Source organism: Anopheles nili, chromosome 3 (genome assembly GCF_943737925.1).
Source record: "Anopheles nili chromosome 3, idAnoNiliSN_F5_01, whole genome shotgun sequence".
NCBI classification, from domain to species: Eukaryota; Metazoa; Arthropoda; class Insecta; order Diptera; family Culicidae; genus Anopheles; species Anopheles nili.
The window spans coordinates 66101928-66124784 of NC_071292.1; the positions used below are offsets into that span (position 1 = coordinate 66101928).

A 22857-nucleotide genomic window follows, 5' to 3' on the forward strand; every position below is an offset into this window, starting at 1 on the left:
CCCTGGTTCGTCAGCCGTGGCCTGCAGGCGTCAGATTGTTGCAGGGAGGCGAAGGCCGATCCACTACAATTCAATTACAGCCGCGCGCGCGCTTATCAATTTATCGATCGGGTGTTGCTTCTTGTTGCCGTTGTAATAAGATGGGCCCTGGCTGGACGTTTTTATTACGAAGCCAGCACATTTCCCGGACAGGATGTTGAACGGTAGGATCAAGTGATGCCGTACGGGATTAACCATGTTCCGCCGTAGTGTGAAGCTACAGTGATGACCCAAATGTGCTGACGTTTGTTGTGTGATTTAATGGGTTTCCATATTAATATTTGAAAACACTAGCACACACAGCTTGACTCTAAAGCAAGGTACTGCCTCATACAAATGCATGCAAACATAAAAAAAAAACCAGCAAAATGCACTCGCAGGACGTACTATTGAAATCCCAAACTGCTGCCAGTTCGCTGGAAAACTTTCGAATATAAACAAAAGCATGCCCGTTCCTGGCATGCCATCCTTTCGCCCAGTGGGCGGGCACACAATCGAACCATCGGAATGTTGATGCATCGGAATTAAAACCGAATGAGTGAGTGATTGGTTTGGCCGCTCCATCGCGTGCGGGGAAAGCCGATTGGCCAGGAGCGAACGAGCGAGTGCAAATATCCGACACATCATGACCGGAACGATGAGTGGGTGGGGTGAAATGGAACCCCCCCCCCCAGCGTGATGGGTGAAAAATTAAATCCAAACCAATGTTTTTAATGGAGTGTAAAATCTGCACTGCACAGCTCGAGCGGGTGCAACTTGCAGCTTAATTGAGTGTTGTAAGCTCGCGGGAAACGAGAGGAAGGCAATAGGTGGCAGTGGTAGGAGAGGACCCATAATGATGATGATGATGATGATGATGATGTTTGGCTACTGAGCCGGCTCCTGAGCGTGTGATGATGCGTGGCTAAGGGGCTTTTAAGGTGCTTTTTGGGGGCTTGACGGCGAAAAAAAGAAGCGCCAGTTGCACTGGTTTCAACAAATCAAATATGTTTGCTCTCTCATGCATGCGCTTTATGTGTGAATGTGTGTGTGTCTGCTGGCTCACCGGGAACAGCTTTATTAGTTGAGTGAGTTGACGGCGAGTGGGAGAGAGATTTACTCCCCCCCTGTGTATGTTTGTGCGATTATTTTTTTTGTAGAAATTTTCGCTCTAATTAATCACGCCACATACGACACAGACTAATTATTTTTGGTACGTTATTATTAATTTAACATGGTCGCGGTCTTGGATTAAATGGAATCGCTTAATTAGCTCGAGTGTGTTGGCATGTTTCACCCAGCTCGAGGAGTGTTGCTGTACCGGCATCAATTTATTTTTCCTGCTTTTAGCACAAACCACGCAAACGAGCAAATTAGTACTTAAGTTGATTTCAACTTAATATCAATCATGTGAAAAAAACAAACAAAAAAAATCTCTTCGCTCTTCTCCCGTCCGTGACAGCGTTTTCCGAAACACTGCCGTGACCAGGATTCGAACCTGGGTTACTACGGCCACAACGTAGGGTCCTAACCACTAGACGATCACGGCTATCGGGAGTCGATATGGTTGGAGCTTTCCACGCTCCCAACAAAAGCCACCCGAAAGCGAAAGAAAATAACGCCCCACCCGTGAATGCACCGCATGCGCTTTTGGTAAATGCTGCGGCGGTGGTGGCGGGGAGTTTCGGATTGAAACTGGATCACATTCGATCGCGCCGGCAACCGCGAACGAAACCAAAGAAACCGAAAAACGCGCAGTCAACAGCAGACAGGTAACAGGTACCGAAATAACACCCCAATCCATTGAAACGTTCCTCTCAATTCGGGGGTGTACAAGCTACGCTGTCGGTTCGTATGATCGATAGAATGGCGCTATTTGGCGGGTGTTGTGTGGTGTTTTTTTTTTCCCCCAAACCGTACGTCAGGAAATTGGCAGCGAACGAACGAAATCCGGCACAAAAGTGGCAAAATAAAGGAGCTTATCCGCCACCGCAAAAACTGCACCAGCAGCCAGCAGCCTTCGGAACGGCAAGCCAATTCACGCCAACTCATCATTATGCTGCGGCCGTGCGCACCTGACCACGCGCGTGTGTGTGTGGCGGAAGGAACACGTTTCCGATCGCACACCGTGCACAGGAAAAGTAGAGGGACCAAACGAGAAAAAAAAAACGGAAATAACCTCCAAATGGTACCACACAGGAAGGTCTTCCATTTGCTATGGGACGCTGGGTGGGTTGAAAACACCACATCATATGCTCCCACACAAAAGTCACCAGAACTAAATCGGACAGCTGTCAGGTGAGATTGAGATGGCTTCCGCAGATTCCGCCGCACTCGTTGGGGGGGGGAAGTTACATATTTTACTCTTTTTAAAACCTCTTTTCCTTTTGCACAGGTGACCGAGTGTGCAGCAGCAGGTGCGGCCAGGTCGTGTCGTGGCCACCCCAGGCTCCGAAGAGGCCTGACAATGACAGCTGCTTCTCCGGTTCTCGTGCTGTGGCTTTCACACAGGACCACGGGACGGGATGCCCGGCCGCTCCGTCCGACGTGCAAACGAGGCAAACTTTCGGCGTAACTTTTAATATCACGAATGGGGGGCCTTTTCCGCGCACGGGTTGAGAAGGGCTTTCGGTCGAGGGTTGGGATTTGTAAGTTTGTCCTTTCCAAGCACGGGCCAATTTTCAGCAATCATCTCAAGCAACCAACGCGCAGGAAGCAAGAAGGGGGGCAGCGAAAAAAAAATACGAAAACGGAGATGAATATAATGGGTTCCGTCTTCGGCGTCATCATCGTCTTCACCGCGCACACGAAGGCACGAAAACGAAGGATCCGAAATGGTGCAGTGAAAATTGTAGGAGAAAAAAACTCACACACACACCACTTTAAACCCCCCCGAGGGAACAAATAAAGAAAATAAAATAGCAAAAAATATGCTTGTAAAACACAATCCAACCAAGTGCACTAAATTACATCATGAGACGCTTCCGTTGGTTCATGAAGGCACTGCCAACCACCCGGGATGGATGCTTTGGTTTCTATTATTTTGCAGTCGCATGCATGCGCGCGGAAACATGTGAGTGTGTGGATGAGTGTGCAATGATTGTGCATAAACACCACCAGACATATGTGATAAGAAGGATGCAGCGAAGTTTTAAAACTCTTCGAAATTACTTCTTCAAAGTTAGCGCAGAATTTCAAGCGCACTTCTGCCAAGTGTTTTTAATGAAAAAGATACAATTATGAAAACAAACTGTAGAGGTTAAACGTACGTTGTACGAACGAACGTAATTTAGAACTTTTTTGGAGAAGGACATTTACGTCTTATCCTCATTCGCTTACATTTGACATCAGTAGGTAAGTAAAGAAATTTGCAAATATACATCAACCAAGCGCCACTTGTCCGAGAAAAATTTATCTCGATATTATAGGTTAATGGTTTTAAAATTTTCAACGGTAAAACTATGAGCAATATATATAATGTAGCAATTTTTAGAATGAACTATTTGGCAAAAAAAAACATACATGCTTTGAAACACATCTTTCTTCATATCCGCGCGAACACGAACCCATTTCGTTTAATTTTTCATGCCTCCAGGCAAAACTTACAACGCCGCCCCAGTTGAATAAGTTTTTATTCATTTTCTGACAAAATTATTGTTTCTCCCACGGGTGGTCTCGAGCTGGGCATGAGGAAAGAAAACTCCCAAAGAGAACACTTTGTGAAACCAGGTAAATGTGATGTACGGAAAAGTTTTCCATCTGGTGCTTTGCTCCGTTACAAGTTCCGCGTGTTACGGCGTCTGGTAAAGGAGATGGATACTAGCCGTTCGGGAATGTCGGGATCGCATTACACACACACACACAAATACCCCACCCGTGCAATGGCTTCAGCAGGATGCCGCCAAGAGGATCGTCTTACGAAACTTTCCCTTTTTTTTACATGCCGCTATTGTTCTATTAACGCTACCCAAGCCGCGCTGTGTTGCGCATTTCCGCATGGCGTCCGGAAGCCGTCCTCACTGACAATAAGGAGAGAGTAAAAGGTCTAAATTTCACCTTCACCTTCCACGCAGGCATCCAGCTGGCATCGCTACATCATCCATACATACCGAAAATGGGTACCATTTGGTGTATGAGATTTTTCCTTCCACCATCTTCCTGGGAAGAAAACATTCCTTTCCACGCGTCGCGCGCATTTAGCGGTGGAATGCTCCACGCGGGAAAATCCACCACGGAGGGCAGACGGACGATCTTCTCCTGCTCGCGCGCGCGGCTAAGTAACAAAATTGCGGCACAATAAATTATGTTTTCCACCTCCCGTACGCGAGCGGAAAAGTGCGTCCTGATGCATACCGTGTGCGTGCTCGTAACAATGATGCAATGGGTGGAAAACTGGGGTTCGCTCGGGCGACGGGCCGGAAAATCGGATGTGGAAAACTCGCAGCCATCGGAGTACTTCCTTTTCCCGAGCCAAAAGTACCAACAAGAAGAAGGAAAAAAAACTCGTACCAACTACCAACGTCTCAGCCTGGTGCTTTGATGTACCGTAGCGTACCGTTGATGGCGTCACGCGCAAAAACAGGTGGAATTTAAATTTCATACCTTTATCAGCGGTTCAGAAAAAAAAATCTACGCAACCCAAGCTTACCCATTGTGCGAGCCGAGAAGAGCAGCAGCAGCAGCAGCAGCAGGGAGATTGTCTTTTGTTTTATTTTTCGGCAAAATTATGTGCATGAACCGTAGCTCGCCTAGCGAAGTGCCCAGGCACAACTCTTCTATTCGGAAGATGGATGAATTTCACGCAGGAGATCTTCTTCTTCCAAGGCACAACATGCATGACACACGGCGCTGCGCGGGTGCGGTGTAAATTTCAAAAGCAGATCATATTACAACCGGATCTATATTACGTTGGCGTGGCAGACGGAGCGAGGAGTAGGAGCGAAAAAAAACTTCAGACAAACACACGACACGACAAGCGCAAGCATATTCTTGTGCATGTTGTGCGCTTTATCTTGCGATTAAGATTAATCTCACCCCAAACCCGTAACGAGCACAAACGAGCAGAGGTTGGAGGGCGTTTTTGATGCTAATAGGAGGAAATTATAATTTGCTCTCGGCTATAAACATATTTCCGAAAACAGCATGCTCGAATGCGAGTGTGAAGACACGTGTATGGCTCGTTTATCGAGTTTTGGTTCACATAAAACACTGATAGCGCAATTAACACGGCATTGCATTTGAGCCGGCATGGATTAATACATCTTAAAGCAACAGCACACAAAAAAAAACACTTTAAACGATCGCGAGAGAGAGAGAGAGAAAAACCATTCTTCTAAAGGCTCTAAAAAAAATTTAATGAGCTTTTCGCCCAAAGAACCGGTGCTATTCAATTACACGATCCTCCGGAACTGAGCGTCTTTCAGCGTTGATTAATGCCGACGGAACAGAACACGGCACCGCCTGACGGAAACACATTTTCCTACGCCAACGTTAATGATTAACTGTCAGTAAGTTTACTTTTTGGGGGTTTCTGCTTTTTCTTCTTCATCTTCTTCTTGTGATGGCACTCCATTCCGGGCTGGTTGTTTTTCGCTCTCGACGAATCCTTTTACCGCATCCAAAAGCGCCACGGAGGGCTATTTTTAAGCACTTTCGCACACGGCGGGCACCACAGGCAGGCAAATAAAGGATAATGGATTCGGGCGCCCACAGGAGAGAGAGAGAAAAAAAACCGCTCCATCCATCCATCTCCCTTGGCGTTGTTTACAGACAATGAACGCGAAGAAAGTGAAGAGTTTTCACCTCGCCCACCCACGCCACTAACTGCGAGTAAGTAAGTTGACGATTTGCGCGAGCGAAAATTGAAAGAGGAAGTGTTTTTAAACTAAAACTAAAGTCGTTCGACAGCGTGTTTGACGGGAAGTAACTTTTATTGCATTGGGTGTGCATTGAAAAACAAAAAATAGACAGCAAAACGAGCAGAGAGATTCATCATTCAGATAGGCAGGCAACGAAGGTTCGTCCTTTGAAAAAGAAAACAAATGGAGCCCGTTTAGAGGCGCATCCGCGCAACAACGAATCGAAAGATCAAGGAATGATCGGGCGGCGAATGCGGATAGTCAAAGCGGACAGAAAGCTCGTTACTTGGACAAACACACCCCACCACACCGTTCCGTCGGGAACTGTCCGAAAGGATATTTATTTTCACCAAATTCAATACTTGCGAGTTGAGAAGCTCTGGCGAGAGGAACATCCTGTTTTTCCACGCTAGAGGGACGTGTTTTTTTTCTTCTTGTTTTTCTTCAAGCACCAAAAGGGTTGCGATAGCATCCGTGATGAGGGACACGTTCAAAACCCAGCGAAGGGCGTCGGGAAAAAACTCTCTCACGATGCGTTCGGTTGGAACAAACAAAGGAAATAACTTACACTAAATCAAGTGAGCAACTTTTCGTCCTTACTCCGTCCGAGCCGGATGCAGAGCAGAGCGCAAAAGCAATGGCGGTGTGGAAGCAAGCAGCCAACCCCACCCAAATGGGACTTTTCTCCTTCCCACAATTCAATCCAATCCTTATACATTTTTTGTTTGTTTGTTTCACTTCGTCGCGCTCCTCCACCACCAGAAAGCGCTCCGGGAATAGTTGGGAAAACTATGGGTTGTTCCGTTCCGCCATCACCACGCCATTATTCGACCGAATGAAGCATGAAAGAAGATCTTCCTGTTGATTAAACTTTTGCTTGCGATTTTTCACATCCAGCTCCACGAGGCAGGATTGCGAGGGCGGCCCCCGTTAGAACACTTGCGGGGGGTACGATCTCGGACTCGACTTTTCGATTCCGTTCCGGTCATCCTTCTCGGTTGCTTCCGGTTTTCTTGCACCACCGATTACTTTCCTCCCATCCGATAGGTGCGGGGTGGTGCTGATTATGGAAGCGTCCCTTACCCACCCTTACGGGTTTGGGATCAGCGCCATCGGTGGCGTTCTTTTGCTTGGTTCGATGAGCTAAAAATATTCAGCCCAAGCTCCGCCGCCGATGTAAGCGATGTCCGGTCATTTGTGTGCGCCCGGTGGCTGTGGTGGGTTCAATGAGAAAATCTCACCGCCGGGGGAGGAGGTGGCTCAAGATGAGAAACGGAACACACGCCGGAACTATTTCGAACGAATTTCAAGTATGCGCCCGTTCCGGTAGGCTGATGAAAAAGCCACCAACGCGAGCAGAACCGATTGCACTGAAGCCAGCTACATTCTGGGAAATGCACGGAAAACTTCCACTCTCGAGCTTTCGAGCGGAAGAACCGGTGAGCGTCGAGTGGATATGGGAGGGAGGGCTTCCGGAATGAGGAGCGCATTTACATCCGCTCCGGCATCCTCTCGGTGGCCAATTTCTCTTGTACGCCCCCTTCCGCTTACACCGAAGGGGAAGGATGAATTTACTGCCGCTGAGCTGTTAATTCGGATTAGCGAGAGGACTTTTCCCGGCATTCCGTACTCTCGACCTGTTCGTGCTGTTGTTGTTTGGTTGAGACTCGTTTGGGTTTTTTTTTTTTTTTTGAAACTGGAGTTTGTTTTTTCCGACGCTAGCGCGCTGTCACCAGAAGCGTTAGCGTCTCGTTTGACCCTTCAGTGAGGTCTGGTAGAGGATTTATTTTAATTCTTTTCGGCTTGTGCTTTTGCACGAGGCAACTAAAATAGTTCTAACTATTTTTGCAGCTTAGGATAAACTAATATCATTAATATTTTAAACTTAGGAAGAATAAAAATAGATGAAGAGCAATTTCTGCAAAGTTTTAAATATTTCGAGTTATTTTATATTGTGTACCTTTGCATTTTGATAAAAGTTTCTTTGCACATTTTTAGTATAATTTGTTGTGTGTCTTCCAATGCCACAGAGAGAGAGAGAAAAGTAATTTACTTGGAAAACCATCAAAACCACAATCCGATCCAAGCGATGACTGAGCTGGAATGACTGTTTGGAAGGTCGCTCCACAAAGAAGAAAATGAACCGCGCCTTGTCAGCTCATACATCTGTCACCGGTGGGTGGTTTTGCTGCTCCGACGGCGCATTGGCGGGTAATTCCGACCAGTCACAATACACGACAATACGTTCTACTAAATTAAATCTGCACAAAGCGCACAGTAACAATCAGAATTCTTCACTAACCAGGCAAGGTTGTGTTGACTAAATGAAAAACAAAAAAAAAAACGAACACAAAAAGTATCCCAGCTGTCGACAGTGCGGAAAGTGCTTACCCGGTTTCCCGTCGTCTTTGGAATGCTTTTATCGCTAGATTCCAAACTGGCCGCACCCAACCCTGCGAAACGAACGATGCTCGCGCTCAACGGACCGCGCAATGGAAACTGTACCAAATACGACGACATATCGTTATCACAACCGAACACCGACCGGATGGGTCGAATTCCCTCCCATCGGAAACGGTCCGGAACGGGAATGTTTTACGGTCGCTGGCCGATTGATAATGGCACAATAATTCCGAGCGCCAATCCGGCGCTGGCCGTGGCACCATTCTTTCGGTCATTTCATTCAGCGAGCGGATGTATTACGGACTGTCCGATCTAACCCCCTCGAGATGGCTGCTGGCCGATGGAAAGCTTCTTCGATCGGGCACCGCACGCACGCCTGGCCGTCCCGGGGTTGATGGTACCACCGGGAACAAATGGGATATTCTTACTTTCTTTTTCTTGGGAGAACTTTTGCGAAATTTAATCAGAACCATTTTTCCAAACGGATCCCTTCCCAAAAAGGATAGACGATGGGAAGGAATGGGCTGTGGAATTGCTGGGCATTAGCCCATCGGAACGAGCGCCGCGAGAAGAGTGAAAGACGCCGTAGAAAGTTCTTTAAAGTGGTATAACAAGGCAAGCCGGTTTAAGGGTCAAAATGGGCTACTTTAGGATCTAATGCACGTCCCGTGAAGTCGTACCGCTTCCCTCGAAAAACTCTCTGTGGTCGTTTGCGCCACAGAACATTATTGTTAAAAAATGATAATATATTAATCTGTAAAGCAGTAACATATTAGATGATGATGTTCGGTGTAACATTTTAAATCAATAAACAAGTTTGGGGGAGTTGCGGATAAACGTATCAGAAGTATTAGCTCGACAATTGAGCTGCGCGACTACGCGAGATACTACCGCCCGAGCTATGCTCGAATAAAAGTCAAACATAATCGAAAGTCGGGATTCGGTTCGTATTTCAACGTCCCACCGGACGGCTGAATGATGATGAAGAGCACGTATCGAGTGTGGGTTGTCATCTTATCAATGCCTGAAAAATGATCCTAATTGCAGAACCGACTCTCTTTATGCCGTTTCCAACCCCTTGCTCTGCGCGCAAGTCCCACCCCCAACGCCCGGGATGGGATGGGAGATTTTCCGGCGAAAAACCTCGACCGTAGAGCAAACGGCAATGGCCAAGCAGAGCCGGTGGTAGAGCCAACGCAAATGCAGGGCAGATCATTTGCAGCTTAAGCATTTTCAAACCCGGATTACCAGCACCTCTGGTCGCCGTCTCGCTGCAATACCCTGGCCCGCTCTGCTGCTGTCCGGTTCCGCATCCGGAAGACAGGAAGGAAATCGGGCTCGAACGAGCAGCAACCGAGCAAACCTCATCCCCGGTGATTCGGTAGAAGACATTGAGTGGCAACAACCGGTCATTTGTTTCGGGTATGCGCTGTTCCTTCGCTCCTCAGGGGTGGGGGGAGAGAAACAGGAATGCAGCATCCCGCGGCATCCCGGCGGGAATGGAAAACATTCGAAAAAAGCCGGAAATTATTCGGCTGTTGGTTTTGAAAACAATCCCCTGTTTAGTTGGAGCAAATTTTCTAAATGGAATTTTGACCCACTCCAGCTCCAGTGATGCGGATGAACAAGAGAGAGAGAGAGAGAGAGAGAGATAGAGTGAGCGAGAGACGACGAATTGGGAATGTATTCCGCAAATAGGCGAATGGATGAATCGAGCACCCGGTGTAGGTGGCACCGGGAAGATGAGGTAGAGTTTTTGGAAACAGTTTTCCCAGCGGGGGTTTATTTCCAGTCCGGTACCTCCTGCGCGTCATGGCAACGCTGGAGAAATTATGCCAATCTGCTGCGGTATTGGGTGCAAAAATGTGCATTTCATGCGCTCGAGGGGCAGCTTTTCGAACCCGCATCGTTGCCCTCTGATCCCGGTTCGTTGTTGTCTCGAGCCCTGGGCTGGATTTTCGGGAACACGCGTTCCGCTCGGGATGGAGAGCGGAAAATGAAGGCTACACCACATTCGAGTTCTCATGAGCAAGCAACGGTATCACCGTGTATTGCCACAAAGGCAAAAGCCCCACGGGAAAGAAACCCGAGCGACCGACCAAACCGGGAAAAACCTTCCCTTTTGGCTGGTTGATTGTTGCATAGCCAGCGGCCAGAAGCACATCAGAGCGGATGATGGATCACTCCAGCGCGGGCATACGGGCGGAAAACTTGAAACAGGTTCATTATTTTGAATTTATTGATCCCAGTAATGGCTACCGAAGCGAAGCGTTATCTGCGCTAGCCCCCGTGAAAGGAGCCATCATTTTTGTGCGAGTGGAAATTTATGGCCTCACCGTCCCGCAGCGGGTTCCGGGCGCAAGATGGAGCTACATCCGGCGACCGGAAGATGGTCGAGAAGAAAAGGCACACTCGAGGATGGCAGGACCGTGACCGCCTGGCTCGGGCGGGATAGTTAAACGCCCGTGAAACAGCTTGCCATTATGGTTTGACCTGCCGCTCGCCAGGTTCACCGATAGTGATCCTGGATCATGGCGTGGTAGCGGCCGCATCGAAGACGTTAGTGGCGTGAAGAAGATTCATGAACCAATTCGTTACCTGGCATGTGTTTTGTGCGCCGAAGATTGAGTCCTTTGGGAGCTTTCGGTTGCTTCAATGCACCGGTGCACCGGAAGGTTGGTGCAGCATGGCGTGAAGGAGTAGGAGCGAGATTTATGATCCACTGACTTTTAATTAACCGTAGCAGTCGAGAGATAGGTCGAGCGTTCAAATTATGTGAAAATAGTCGTATTAAATTGATCGATAGTGAATGGTGATGATGGTTTTATTTTTAATTGCAACAACATATAACCTAGCTTTTGGTATAAAACTACGGAATACGAGACGAGACGAGTGAAACTAAGCACCTTTGTTACGAAAAAAATACAGCACAACTCATACAAATGAAAAGTATTGCTTGAAAGAGGGGAAACAACAATTGTTGTGAATAAAATTATATTTTTTTCAAATAGAGAAAAAGATGAAATGATTATCATGATTTCAACCCATCTGAACGCACTCCAAAAGAACATCATCAAACAAACCGTTTATTGAAACGAATGAAGAACGAGAACATGCCCGACATCCGGTAGGATAAAGTTCGCCCAGCATGCATCGATACCGAGCGTAATCATTATGCGATACGACGATGCGCACAAATAGCCCTATCACACAAGCAAGGACGAAAAGGGCCACAACTGAGTGCTCTATTTAGAGCCCGAAGATGGCCAATTAAATATTAGTTTGATAATCTATCATGGTTTACAGAACGGTGCTCCCTTTTAACCACAGATTGGCCCATGCCGGTCCATCGAGCAGTTCCCGAAACTGCAGCAGAGATAACGGGTGAAATGTTTTCCCATCCATCCTCCTTCTGTACGGAGTGCCGTCGGTCGAAAACTTCCCAGAACTGGAGGCAAAACTTTAAGCAAATACTAACAGGTTGGATCCCGGAGAACTTTATGCACATTGTCGAGCGTGCCGGACGGATGCGAGTCCTTATGGATTGCTTTTAACTGGAGCTTCATCTGCCAATCAATGAAACATTCATCAAACTTGGAAACTTTAAACAAGCTTTATTATTTATAAAGCAAAAATCGACAAATCTCGGAATTGTAATCAGCTCAGAATCGTAGAATATAGCCCCATACTTTCCCCTTTAAAATAATCCAAAAGAGCGGCCGAACGACGAAGCTTTCCAATCGGTCGAAAAACAAACAATAATATGGTTCCATCCAGAGTGGGAGGCATTGCAGCTCGAATACAAAGAGTTTTCCGGTACTCGGACGAAAATCCCTATCTATTTTTACGCTTAAAACCCTATGGCCAATGTCCGGTTGGGGGCCAGAGCTTCCCAAAGGAAGGATGTGAAAATATGGTTATTTAATCCGGTGCCGAGATTTCGCTTGTGTGGGTGCCGTGTGAAAGAAAGAGAGAAAGTTTGCCCCTTTATCCGGTGTCTAGCGAATGTCTAGCGCTATCGTGGCACACCGACCAGGTGGTAGGGAAGCGCAGTGGGCATTCCCCGGAACCCGGAAGTAAATTACTGGCATTGTTAGACGCTCGGAATGTCCGGAAAACGGAACTGCACTGTCCGGTGGTCAGCATCCCGGTTGCTATTTGAGTTTGCTGTTTGTGTGTGCTTAGCCAGCGTTCAGACAACGAGCGAATATGTCCGGCTACGTTTGCCTTCGTGGAGCGCAATGCCTTTGCCGGTTGCAGATGTAAGCCAAAGTGCGAAATGGAGAGCGAGAGAGAGAGAGAGAGCGAGCGAAAGAGGTGGTTGAATATGGGGAAAACCTCCCTCAAGGGTTGAGATTTGCCTTCTGCCCACACCCAGGCCACCGCCAAGACAAACACACAGCTCGGGCAAATGTGCGTACTAGGATTTTACAAACTTTTGGCCGACATGGGTTGGACCGAAAACGCAATCAAATCCGGTACCGGGTAAACATGCCCCCGAGAGAAGCTTTCCACAAGGCACGCCATTCGGAGCTCCCCGGAGATCCTTTTGCAACCCGTCTCGATGTCGCATCGATGGAGTAGCCCATGGAAGCTCCAAAACCCCCATCGGCAGCGGTTCTAAATTCATTAGCTAACCGCCCGGTGACTGCAGTCCCTTAAAACGGCGTATTTAAGCATAATAGTTCCCGGACATGGGAACCACCCTACGGGTACGACGAAGTCCTGCTCGCATGGCCGTTCGCGTGTGGGAGTAAAAGCTGCACCGTTAAATGCCTTCATTCAACGGTCCCCACGAGTGGACACGAATGAAAATCAGTTCCACGAATGAAGCGCTCCACACCGGGCAGTGTCGGGTGTTAGTTTGTCGGTGGAAAAATCACAGGGAAAAGGGAAATGGATGTTTTTCGGTTAGGTCCCGAGGCCACCCCACAGTTACTTACTTGATGCGATTGTGTACGAGCAGCTCGGTGATGCTCTTGCCGAGCTGCGTGTACGTCGTCTCGACGAAAACCAGCACCTTCGGGTCGATGCGCAGCCGAGCCTCGGAACGGTGGTCCGGCGTTAGTGCTCCATCGATTGCGGGTTTTCCGTTCAGCATCCGGCAGTGGATCTGTGGCGCCGGTGGCCGTGCTTCCCGATGCATAAGACTAAAAGAGGAGAACCAGGGAGAGAGAGTGAAAAAAGAAACGTATTAAAATCGACTCGCCCGACGCTGATTGAAGGGAAGGACACCGGAGGAACGCCCAACCCGGGAATATAAACGTCCATTTTCCCGCCAACTACGATGCACGCCAACAAACGCCCGGCGATGCATCGAATGCGAACAAACAACGTTGGCAGTAATCGCTTTTGTGGTCAAGAGGATAAAGTTTGTCACAAACAAATCGTCGCCGTGTTTGTGCCCCCTTTTCCCGGGGGTGCGCTTTTGGTGCACGGAATTTTCGGTGGGTGGATCCCATTCGTTTTCCCCTGCCGTGGTCCTCCCACCTCTCGGGTGACAGTTTTTGGGACCGATTTCCATTTGCATACCATTCGCCGGCGCGTTCCCACCTGCCACGAGCGTACCGGGGAGGGAGGTTTGGAAAACCACCCCACCCTGTTGGCTCTGGCACTGCGTATTTGTTACATCACAGTTTAGTAGGTTTAGCAGGTTTAGTGGTGTGATAATTAATTGGCACTGGTTTCAGCCGGGCGCATGGAGCGGATGCTTTCAGCAATCCGATTGACAGGCTGAATCTCGTTGAGTTGGCACGAGTGGAACAGGGAGAGTTTTATTTTTGCTTGTCCTACAATCAGGTGAACGAGGATGCAACCACGTGTGCAGTGCCCTTCACGCGAACGGTACCGAGAACGGTAATTGTTAAATCAATCGATGAATCCGATTACGTTGATGTTTCAGTCCAATTACCGAGGCCACAAATGGAAGGGTTTACATTTTGTGCGAAAAAGCTGTGCTCGGAATACACAACACGATTGCTATTACTTTTTGAAAACAAAAAGCATTTGATAAATAAATACATTTAAAATTGCATTCGAAAAGGAAAGGAGCAGGATACTTCAATTAGAAACGATGAAATTTAAACCATTAAACAGACCTCCTAAAGCTGATAAGATTCTTACTATTACTATAATCAATTTTAAAAGCCCGCGTTTGAAAGGACCTCAAAGCATTTACCGCGAATTAATAAACCCAAAACGACCTCTTACATTTTATCGTTAGAAGAGCGTCTACAAATCTAATCACGCAATGGTCATGTTTTCTGTAAAAAAGGAGCCTTAAAAGACGTAAAACCTTTACCATTTCCCAGCCACGCACACCAACAGCGACCGAATAAGTATAACAGCCCACATTGCCGTGCCATTTACGTTGACGATTACGAGGGCGCACTGGTAATTTAGAGTCAAACTTTCCGCTGGTCATTAAGTATCGATTAGTGTACGGGGAGGAATTTTCCCGAGATTTCCACCACCCGCACACGGAGGAAGCAAACGAAAAGAAGTACGCCTCATAATTATGCTGCGTAATATCTCGTGCGCGATCGAGCGGTTTTTCCTCTTATATTTCCCAACCCGAAGGCCACCTCCTCCGTTGAGTGGTTACTACCGCGCGGGAAAACCTCTCGCAAGCGGGAAATGTAATCAAAAATCTGATAAGACGCCAACGGGAAGTGGGTGAATGCCGGGCTGGAAGGGCTACCGCGCGAAAAGCGTGCGGAAAGTAAATGCACCACCACTGCTCGCTGGCCCAATTTGCAGCGAAATTGAACGACGACGACGACGACGAGCTGAAGGCGTTGATTCCACCCGGCAGGGGAAAATTGCAGACAAATTCTTTGCCCGTGGCTTCGGTGGCTTGCGCCCGACCGCAGCCGTGGATGCGCTTTTCACTTGCAAATTCCTCTCCGGGCCGGGATCCGTTCACACGCGCACGGGTTCTTCCGTTCCGGTGCTCGTGCGGCACGCGGAAACCATCCCGTGCCCTTAAGTAGTTATGTGTGTGTGTGGCACTCTGCCTAGGTCGAAGTGGGGGGCAATTTTGTGCTCGCTGAGAAATTCTCCATTATAACGTAATTAATTTAAATTTATGCCTTATTCAGTGCAATAATAAGCAATTAGCGAAACCATCGACACTATCCGCCCCGGGGACGGTTTTTCGTGCCGCCGTCGCGACGCAGCAGAGAGATAATTGCAATTTTTCCCTTTCTTTCGCTCACTTCCATCCTGGTTGTGCTTGCCAAACTGAGCCCTTTATTGCTACTGAAGGGTGGAACACTGTGTTCGAGAAGATAAAACAAAATACAAAAAAAAAAACGGATGGACCGGAACGCGAAAAAGGACACGCCGTGCTTCATGCATTTCTTTGGGAAAAGATTTTCATCGATTTTATCGTGAAATGCAATTTTGCCACCGTCCCGCGTTGGCGTGAATTATGCATAGCGACACATCTCAACCATCACTGGCCTGGGTGGACAGGCAACTTGGGCTTGGGCGGCACAAGATCGATCGGAGAAAACGAAAACGACAAATGGGAAAAAAAATCTCTTGCAAAATGGCCTCACTCACCCCGCAAACGATGGGCCAAAGGCGATCGAAACAATTTGCAAACCGGCACGAACATGTGTAAAGGACGAGAGGCTGCCAGCATCGGAAGCACTTCTCGCTTACAAATGGCGATCTGTTTTTAATGGGTCACAAAACAAAATCCAATGCAGTCCGGGGCATTAATTGCACATTTTACCAGCAAGCAACACGAGACGCGAGCGGAATCGAAACGCAAAACAAAACACAAGTTGGCGGTAATTAAGAGCGGCATAATGGCGGCCCTCGAGAGCCTTTTTTCTCCCGCAAACCCCCACCGAAAGGAAATGGGCACGGAAATGGGATGGTTTTTCTTCCACCGCCATCGCACGCTCGAACAACAAATTGGCGCAGGGAAGAACGCAAAAAAAACCCCGTCATCTTTTAAAGCGCTTTAAGCACAAAGTATTGAACGTGGGGAGTATATACGCTCCGGAGAGGATTGCTACATTCTGCACATTTTACGTTGTGACTCCGGTGGAGTATTCGGAAACCATCCTGGAACGATGGTGCCCCGTTGATATCCGCTTCCTCGAGCGTGGCGATGTTGCGGAACATTGCCCATCAACGAGCGGAACTCGATACCACCCTTTTTATATTTCTTTTTTTTTTGTTTCATGGAAATTCTTCAACATACTGATCGCTTGTTCCTTCCCCACGTCACGGATTCTAACCACTTCACTGACACGATGAACTGAGATTTTTTTTCGTGTGAGCCTTTATGAGACGCTATTTAGTACGCCCCGTATGAAGTCACACCCGTTTTAGGGCACAAGGAACATTTATTGCAACCCATACCCGCCATTTTGCCATGGCCGTATGTGTTCCAAGGGGCTTTGCCTCCATCCTGGTCGTCACCGGCATCATCATCATCATCATCATCATCATCGCCGTTGAGCAGGGAAAACTTGTGCAAATCTTCCAGACTTCCATTCCGGGAGCATCGCACACACACACTTGGTGTGGGTGGCATGAAGTTTTCGGAGCTCACTCGCTTTTCCACCCGCCCTTGATCGACACCCAAAGCCCCATTCAAGGACCGCACAATCTGCTGGAAGTTATGAATATTTGCCAGCATTTTTATGTTATTCCACCACTTTATCTACGGCGCTTTTTCATCGCACTCCCGGTGCCACTTCTAGCGCCAGTGCCTCTAATCCCCAAAAGCGACTCACTCGCTTCCTTTATCCTGGCTGAAGCATGGAAGCAATGCAAGCCAAACTCACACCCACTACCGCTGATGCTATGCTTTCACCTTCTCCCGCATCCGAAGGGCTGATTGAATATTTGTTCCACTTGAGCGCATCGGACTTACGGGTGCGATCCCCCGGGTTGGTTGAGGAAACTCACATCACGGTTGGAATAGTTCTCGGTCACCTTCCATCGTTGGCCCGTGACGGTCGAGCGGACAGGGAAGTGCTTTTCATTTAACATCCTGCGGGACATCAGGACTACCCTTTCCACTACTGCTATCTATCCGGGCTTGCCGGCGAAGGATCGAAGCGTTTGGTTCGATACGAACGAATTATGGGACACTATTTGCTGCCGCGCGGTTTGAGTGCAAATTTCTTTCTTTCTTTTTTTTTGCTTGCTTTCTCAATAAATCCTTTTACGCGAAGATTTATTACCGCTTGCGGAAGCACCAGCGGGATTAATAATACTCCCTTCGGGACGGATGCAAATAAGGCGAAGTAAAAAAAAAGGATAAACTTCCCACCGGACACGCTCGCTGGAATGAACAGGGATTTTAAAAGAGCAATCTAAAAGGCAAAACAAACGTGCACGCTTTTTTTGTGTGTTCGGGAATTTTAAAATCCAATCCATTCCAACACAAATCGCACGGCCCGGGAATCGCTTTCCATGCCGGAATGCTGTGGCTCCTGGTGCCAGCGTTGCCCGCACCCAATCGCCACCGGATGAAATGATCTTGTAAAAGGGTGCGAAACACGCTGGGGCGGAAATTTAAACATGTACACATCCGCCGCCTTCATCGGGCGCCGATCGACTTTATTACCGAAAACAAGACATAAAAATGCCACGGAAATCGGGTTCGCTACACGGCACCACCAATAGGGAAAGGGAAAGGTTCCATTAAAACGTCACAACTCGACGCCATTGCCGCCATTGGGGTAAAATGACGGAAGGAATTCCAATCACGTAGCAGCAGGGTGCCTCGTCTCCTCGGGCAGGTAGCTACGCGAGAGGGGTTGTTTAAATTTAGAAAACTGTGCGACGAATCCGATTTAAAGCGTTGTGCGGTGCGTTTTCATTTATTCAACTTCATTTTCTTCCTCATTTCGCTCCGCAAACAAGCCACGGCTGACGAACCCCACTTCAGGCGTGCACTCGAAGCAAAGCCAAACAAACGAAAAAAAACTACAACCCGACGCGAGATGCTAGCGGTTGATGGGATCAAGGAAAAGTCGGGGAAAAATCCCACCTCCCCACAGTTGACCACGCTTCCAGGCAAATCCTCTTTGCGCGCACAATCGCGAATCTGCTCGCTTTCCTGCTACGAGAGCAACGAAATCGCTCGGCAAAAGTGTTCAAGCGCACCGCGAACGGACGGGATTGTTTCGCATACCGGAACGCTGCACTTGCCCGGTGCAAATAATTCGAATCGAATCATGTGCAGGTATGATCCGCCAATTTCTCCCCCACAATAGTGTTACGGAGCTAGCAGCAGCAGCAGCACCAAACAACAACACGAAAAAACCGCCGAAAGCACAAACACAAGATGCCGTGGGGCTGGCCCATCACTTCAACATCAAACGATTGGGGTCCGGATTCTGCGGATCAACCTCGGAAAAGCGCCAGGATAGATATCCGGCTTGTGGCAGGAAAATCGGTCCCCCTTTCATTCGCCGGTGCTGGTGTTCAAAAAAAAAAAAAAACCTCATCACGAGCGCATTCATGAGCGTTTGATGGGAGATTGTGGATGGCGAAGAAGTCGTTTTTTTTTTAAAGGTGCTCTTTCACATTGCATCCTTCCCGTAGCTTGTTGGATTGGCCACAACTGGCAGCGAAGTGAACGAGTGGAATGCAGAGTATCACACACAAAAAAAAATCAATTCCAATCCCCTCGGCTGCACCGGGAAGATGATTTTCCCGGCAAGATGGACAGGTTTGGATCGTCTATCGGGGGGCGTCGTGTGTGGGTTGGAAATGCGGTCTCCTCGGTCGGTGAACATAGGAGCGATCTCTTCGGTTTCCCGAGGTGCACCGAGGTTCCGGGCACCAGAACGCAACGATTTCGTTATTCAAGTCAAAAGTGCAATTTCGGTTCCAGCTCCGTTGCAGCCGGGCGCTCCTTTTGCGCTTCGTGGTTCGTGACTTTCAATTTGCACTCCGCCAGACACCAGGCCTGGCTGGGACTGGCCTGGCTTGGTTTCGGTCGGCAGGAGTTTTACGTTCTGGAGTTCCTACAGCACACCGACGCTGTGTGTGTGTGTGAAAGTGGCTAGTTTCTTTTTGTTATTCCACCGGCATGCCAGCAGCCACCGCCCGAAAAAAACCCTGACATTCCCGATTATTCAAAGTGAAGTGGCCCCGAATGCACTCGTGGCGAGGGAGAGAAAAGTCTTTCTTCTGCATCAACAATCCTCTCCACATCCTTGGCCATTTTTTTTTTGTTGCTTTCTTCAACCATGGTGGGCTTTGCTCGCATTTTTTTTGCTCTCATATCTGACCGGAAGCGATAAAGAAAGTACCGAGGGGAAAAAAAAGCGGTACACAATTCTTAAGCCACGGTGGAAAACCATCAGAATTGGGCTTTTTTTTTCTTCCTATCTTTGCTTTCCACCAACGATGCTTTGCATGCTGCCGTTGCTGTTGCTGCTGCTGCTGCTGGTCTTTGGGGGCAACTATTACTACTGCCCTGCAATATAAACCCGCAGGACCCGTTCTCGCTCTTGGGAGGGAATAATGGCAGCAATAACTCGTGAGCTGAACTTATTTCCCAACAAATGCATGTTCTTTGTTTGGTAGTTTTTTTTTTCTCATTTTCTTCTGCTTTTCTTGCTCTTTTTTCAACGTCACACAATAGGGAACATTTTTTGACTTTGAGCGCCACGGTAGTCAAGTTATGTTAGAGGGGGTGAGATTTTTTGTTTGTGTGTGCGCGCCCGATGAGTGCCATTGTTCCATCTAGTGCGCTTGATTGGCTAACGAATTGCCGATTGTTGGGGATTGACGGTGAAAGCTTTCGCACAAATTGCCATGAACGAACTATACCTTTTAAAACGTATTTACTGGCCCCGAGTTCTTAGCTAAAAGTGGGTATTATTTTTCCGAATGAGTATTTTTTTCAAATAATAAAAGCATGAGATTGAAGCGATTTATACCGTATTCCTCCAAACAAAACTTTCTTAACAATGCTCAATGGATTCTACCACATCCTAATTAACGTAACAACAACTCTTCTATAACGAATACATGATCGAAGCGTCTAATAAAAACATCAAAAAACGAGCCATTTATTGAACCGCTCGGACCGACAGATGCCATTGAACATGCAGAACAAAGCAAAACTCAATGCATATTTATTCGCCTGGCACGGTGTTGCATATGCTTAGGCGTGAAAATGTTTTATTCAACTCGATTTGTCTCTCATTACGCCGCCGTGTATTTAGTTATCATGATCAAAAACCTGCCTACAAATTGCACAAGCGCTCGGCGCACGCCCACACACGATCGATCATGTCGGTATGATTACCATTTATGTTAAACATTCTTCCACGTGGGATGAAGAAGCAACGTGGGATGAAAAAACATAACGTAAAACAACCACCATAAATGACAACGGGAACCGTGATCACAGCTAAACCTCACGGACGAACTTGACGGTTTGTCGACATGTGCCGTGGCAGTAATGTGTCTGTTTTGGGGATAGGGAAATTTCTATGCATAATTCACGCGGTCAATCAAAAATCCGGAATGCCAATTTTTGTGCTGACCACACTGCTGCCGGTGTCCTGTGGGCCACATTAGAAGCCAAAGTGCGATGTGCCACCACTTCGGTGCGGATCTGTGTGCGGCTGACGGCGATATCGACATGTCACGGTGTCCGGAAGTCCTGCTACTGCTGCTGCTGCTGAATTATGCCCATATTTGTGCCTGTACACCACACGCATCCATTCAATGTGCCCACAAATACAACCCGAACGGCTAGCTAATTATCCTTCAACATCGCGCCTGCCCGTGTGCCGTGTGACAACGTGCTGCTTCAGGACAAGGGCCGTGGACCACGTGGTGTGTGATGGAAAACGCTCGCGTTCGAAACGTCTGATTGGTCGCCAGTTTCATGCCATCCGGTTAGCGTTTTGATGGATACCCTCAGGGGAGAGAATGGTAAGGATGATTGCTTTACCTGGCCTGCCCAAACATGCCCCTTCATCCCACGGTGGCGCCATTTGAGTGTGCCGGTGTGTTCGGCAGGATGATTGAATAATGAATTTCTACCGTCCGGACATTAGCAACCACTCGCATTTGTGCTCCACTTTTCCATCCTCGCAAACCCTCGCATTAGACAGTGTGATCAGAGAGAGTGAGAGAGAGTTAGAGCGAGAGAGTGGAATGCTGTGGTGGCCTTCTACTGTTATGAATCTTCTGTAGGGCAGAAAAAAAAAGCTAGCTAGCTTATCGCGGTAAACCAACGAGATTGTTCGGTTTCTGGTGCATTTACGCCCCGGCAGGAAATTAGGCGGTGCGCGTTGCATTTTCGTTCGGTTAGGCGGTTTTCATAAACACACATCAGGCGTAAATAGCAAATCACCGCCACCGGCACCACCAGGTGTTCTGCCTCATCGTTGCTTGTTAGTTTTTCCCTGCATTCCACACGCTGCGCATCGGCAGCACTAGCAGCAGTAATTGGGACGCCATAGCCACAGCGAACCTGGTGGGGGGGGTTGAAAAAGTTAGTGCTGTTTGCATTTTAATATTTGATAATTACATCACACTGCCCTCTTGGCTAGGCCCACGAGAGAGTTGTTCGTTTGAGCGTAGAATTAGCGTTGGAACCGACGGCGGCAAGGATTGGAAAAAAGTGCAACGAACTGACTTTAAGTGGACCTGGTGGTCGAAAGCAAACATAATCAAATATTACACACAATAAAGCTAGCATGTTTGGTCAACTGTATAAGGTCCTCTTGGCAACTTGAATCAGGCTTTACTTTATTATCCTTGTACTGACGTACGTGTCAATGCCCATGACCCATGTCCATTTGGCACTTCTTGTTCACGGTGAAATGAATCGTAAATCTGCAAACCAAGCGAAAAAAAACACCCAACAAAGCCAACACAAGACATCACGTGTTCGCGTTCACACTTTATTGCTCGTACCTCATACACTTGATACACCTATTTTTGTGCGGTTTCCATAACTACTGGTTACTTCGCTGGCGGTCCATTTCGAGCCGCAAATCTCGCAGCTCCCCCACCAGCTGATGTACCGTTTCGAGCAACCTCTGATTGTCGTTCGACACGTTCCGCAACAATTCACGTTCCCGACCCAACTGAGCCATCTGCCGGTCGTGCAGAAAGTCCAGCACCGTGTGCGTGCAGCAGATCTCACCGATCCACCGATCCCGACAGCTGGTATCCCTCCGGACGACCTGGATCTTGCGCGAATCGATCAAATCCATGGTCGCATGCAGCCAACCGCAACTCCACGGATTCTTGCGCAGTGACACCACCGTGACGGCTGGGAACGACTCGTCGAAGTACGGCACGTACGTCAGCTTGTTCTTGCTGAGCGATAGCGTCTGCAGCTTCGGAAACACAAGCCCTGCCCGCGAATCAATCGTCTTGATACGATTGTCATAGATCGAGAGGATCTTCAGCGAGCCGGTCGCGTTCGCGAACAGCTCCAGATCGAGGTATTCGAGCGAGTTGTTGTACAGGTACAGCTTCTCGAGCCCGATCAGATAGCGAATGTTGCGCGGTACACTCGTCAGCCCATTGTGCACGATCGAGAGCATCTTTAGCTCGCGATTCTCGA

At 48.2% G+C, this 22857-nt stretch overlaps 1 protein-coding gene and 1 non-coding gene across 2 annotated transcripts in view; both read right to left on the bottom strand.

Annotated features, from left to right (window-relative positions):
* Positions 1–22857, bottom strand: part of LOC128723323 (bifunctional heparan sulfate N-deacetylase/N-sulfotransferase) — a 35103-nt gene that overhangs the window by 7137 nt on the left and 5109 nt on the right. The window contains exon 2 of the mRNA XM_053817051.1: positions 13223–13429. Within this exon, the coding sequence (XP_053673026.1) occupies positions 13223–13429 (207 nt within the window). The remainder of the gene's footprint in view (positions 1–13222; positions 13430–22857) is intronic.
* Positions 1496–1567, bottom strand: Trnah-gug (transfer RNA histidin (anticodon GUG)). The gene has a single exon. It is a non-coding gene; the product is annotated as a tRNA-His (tRNA).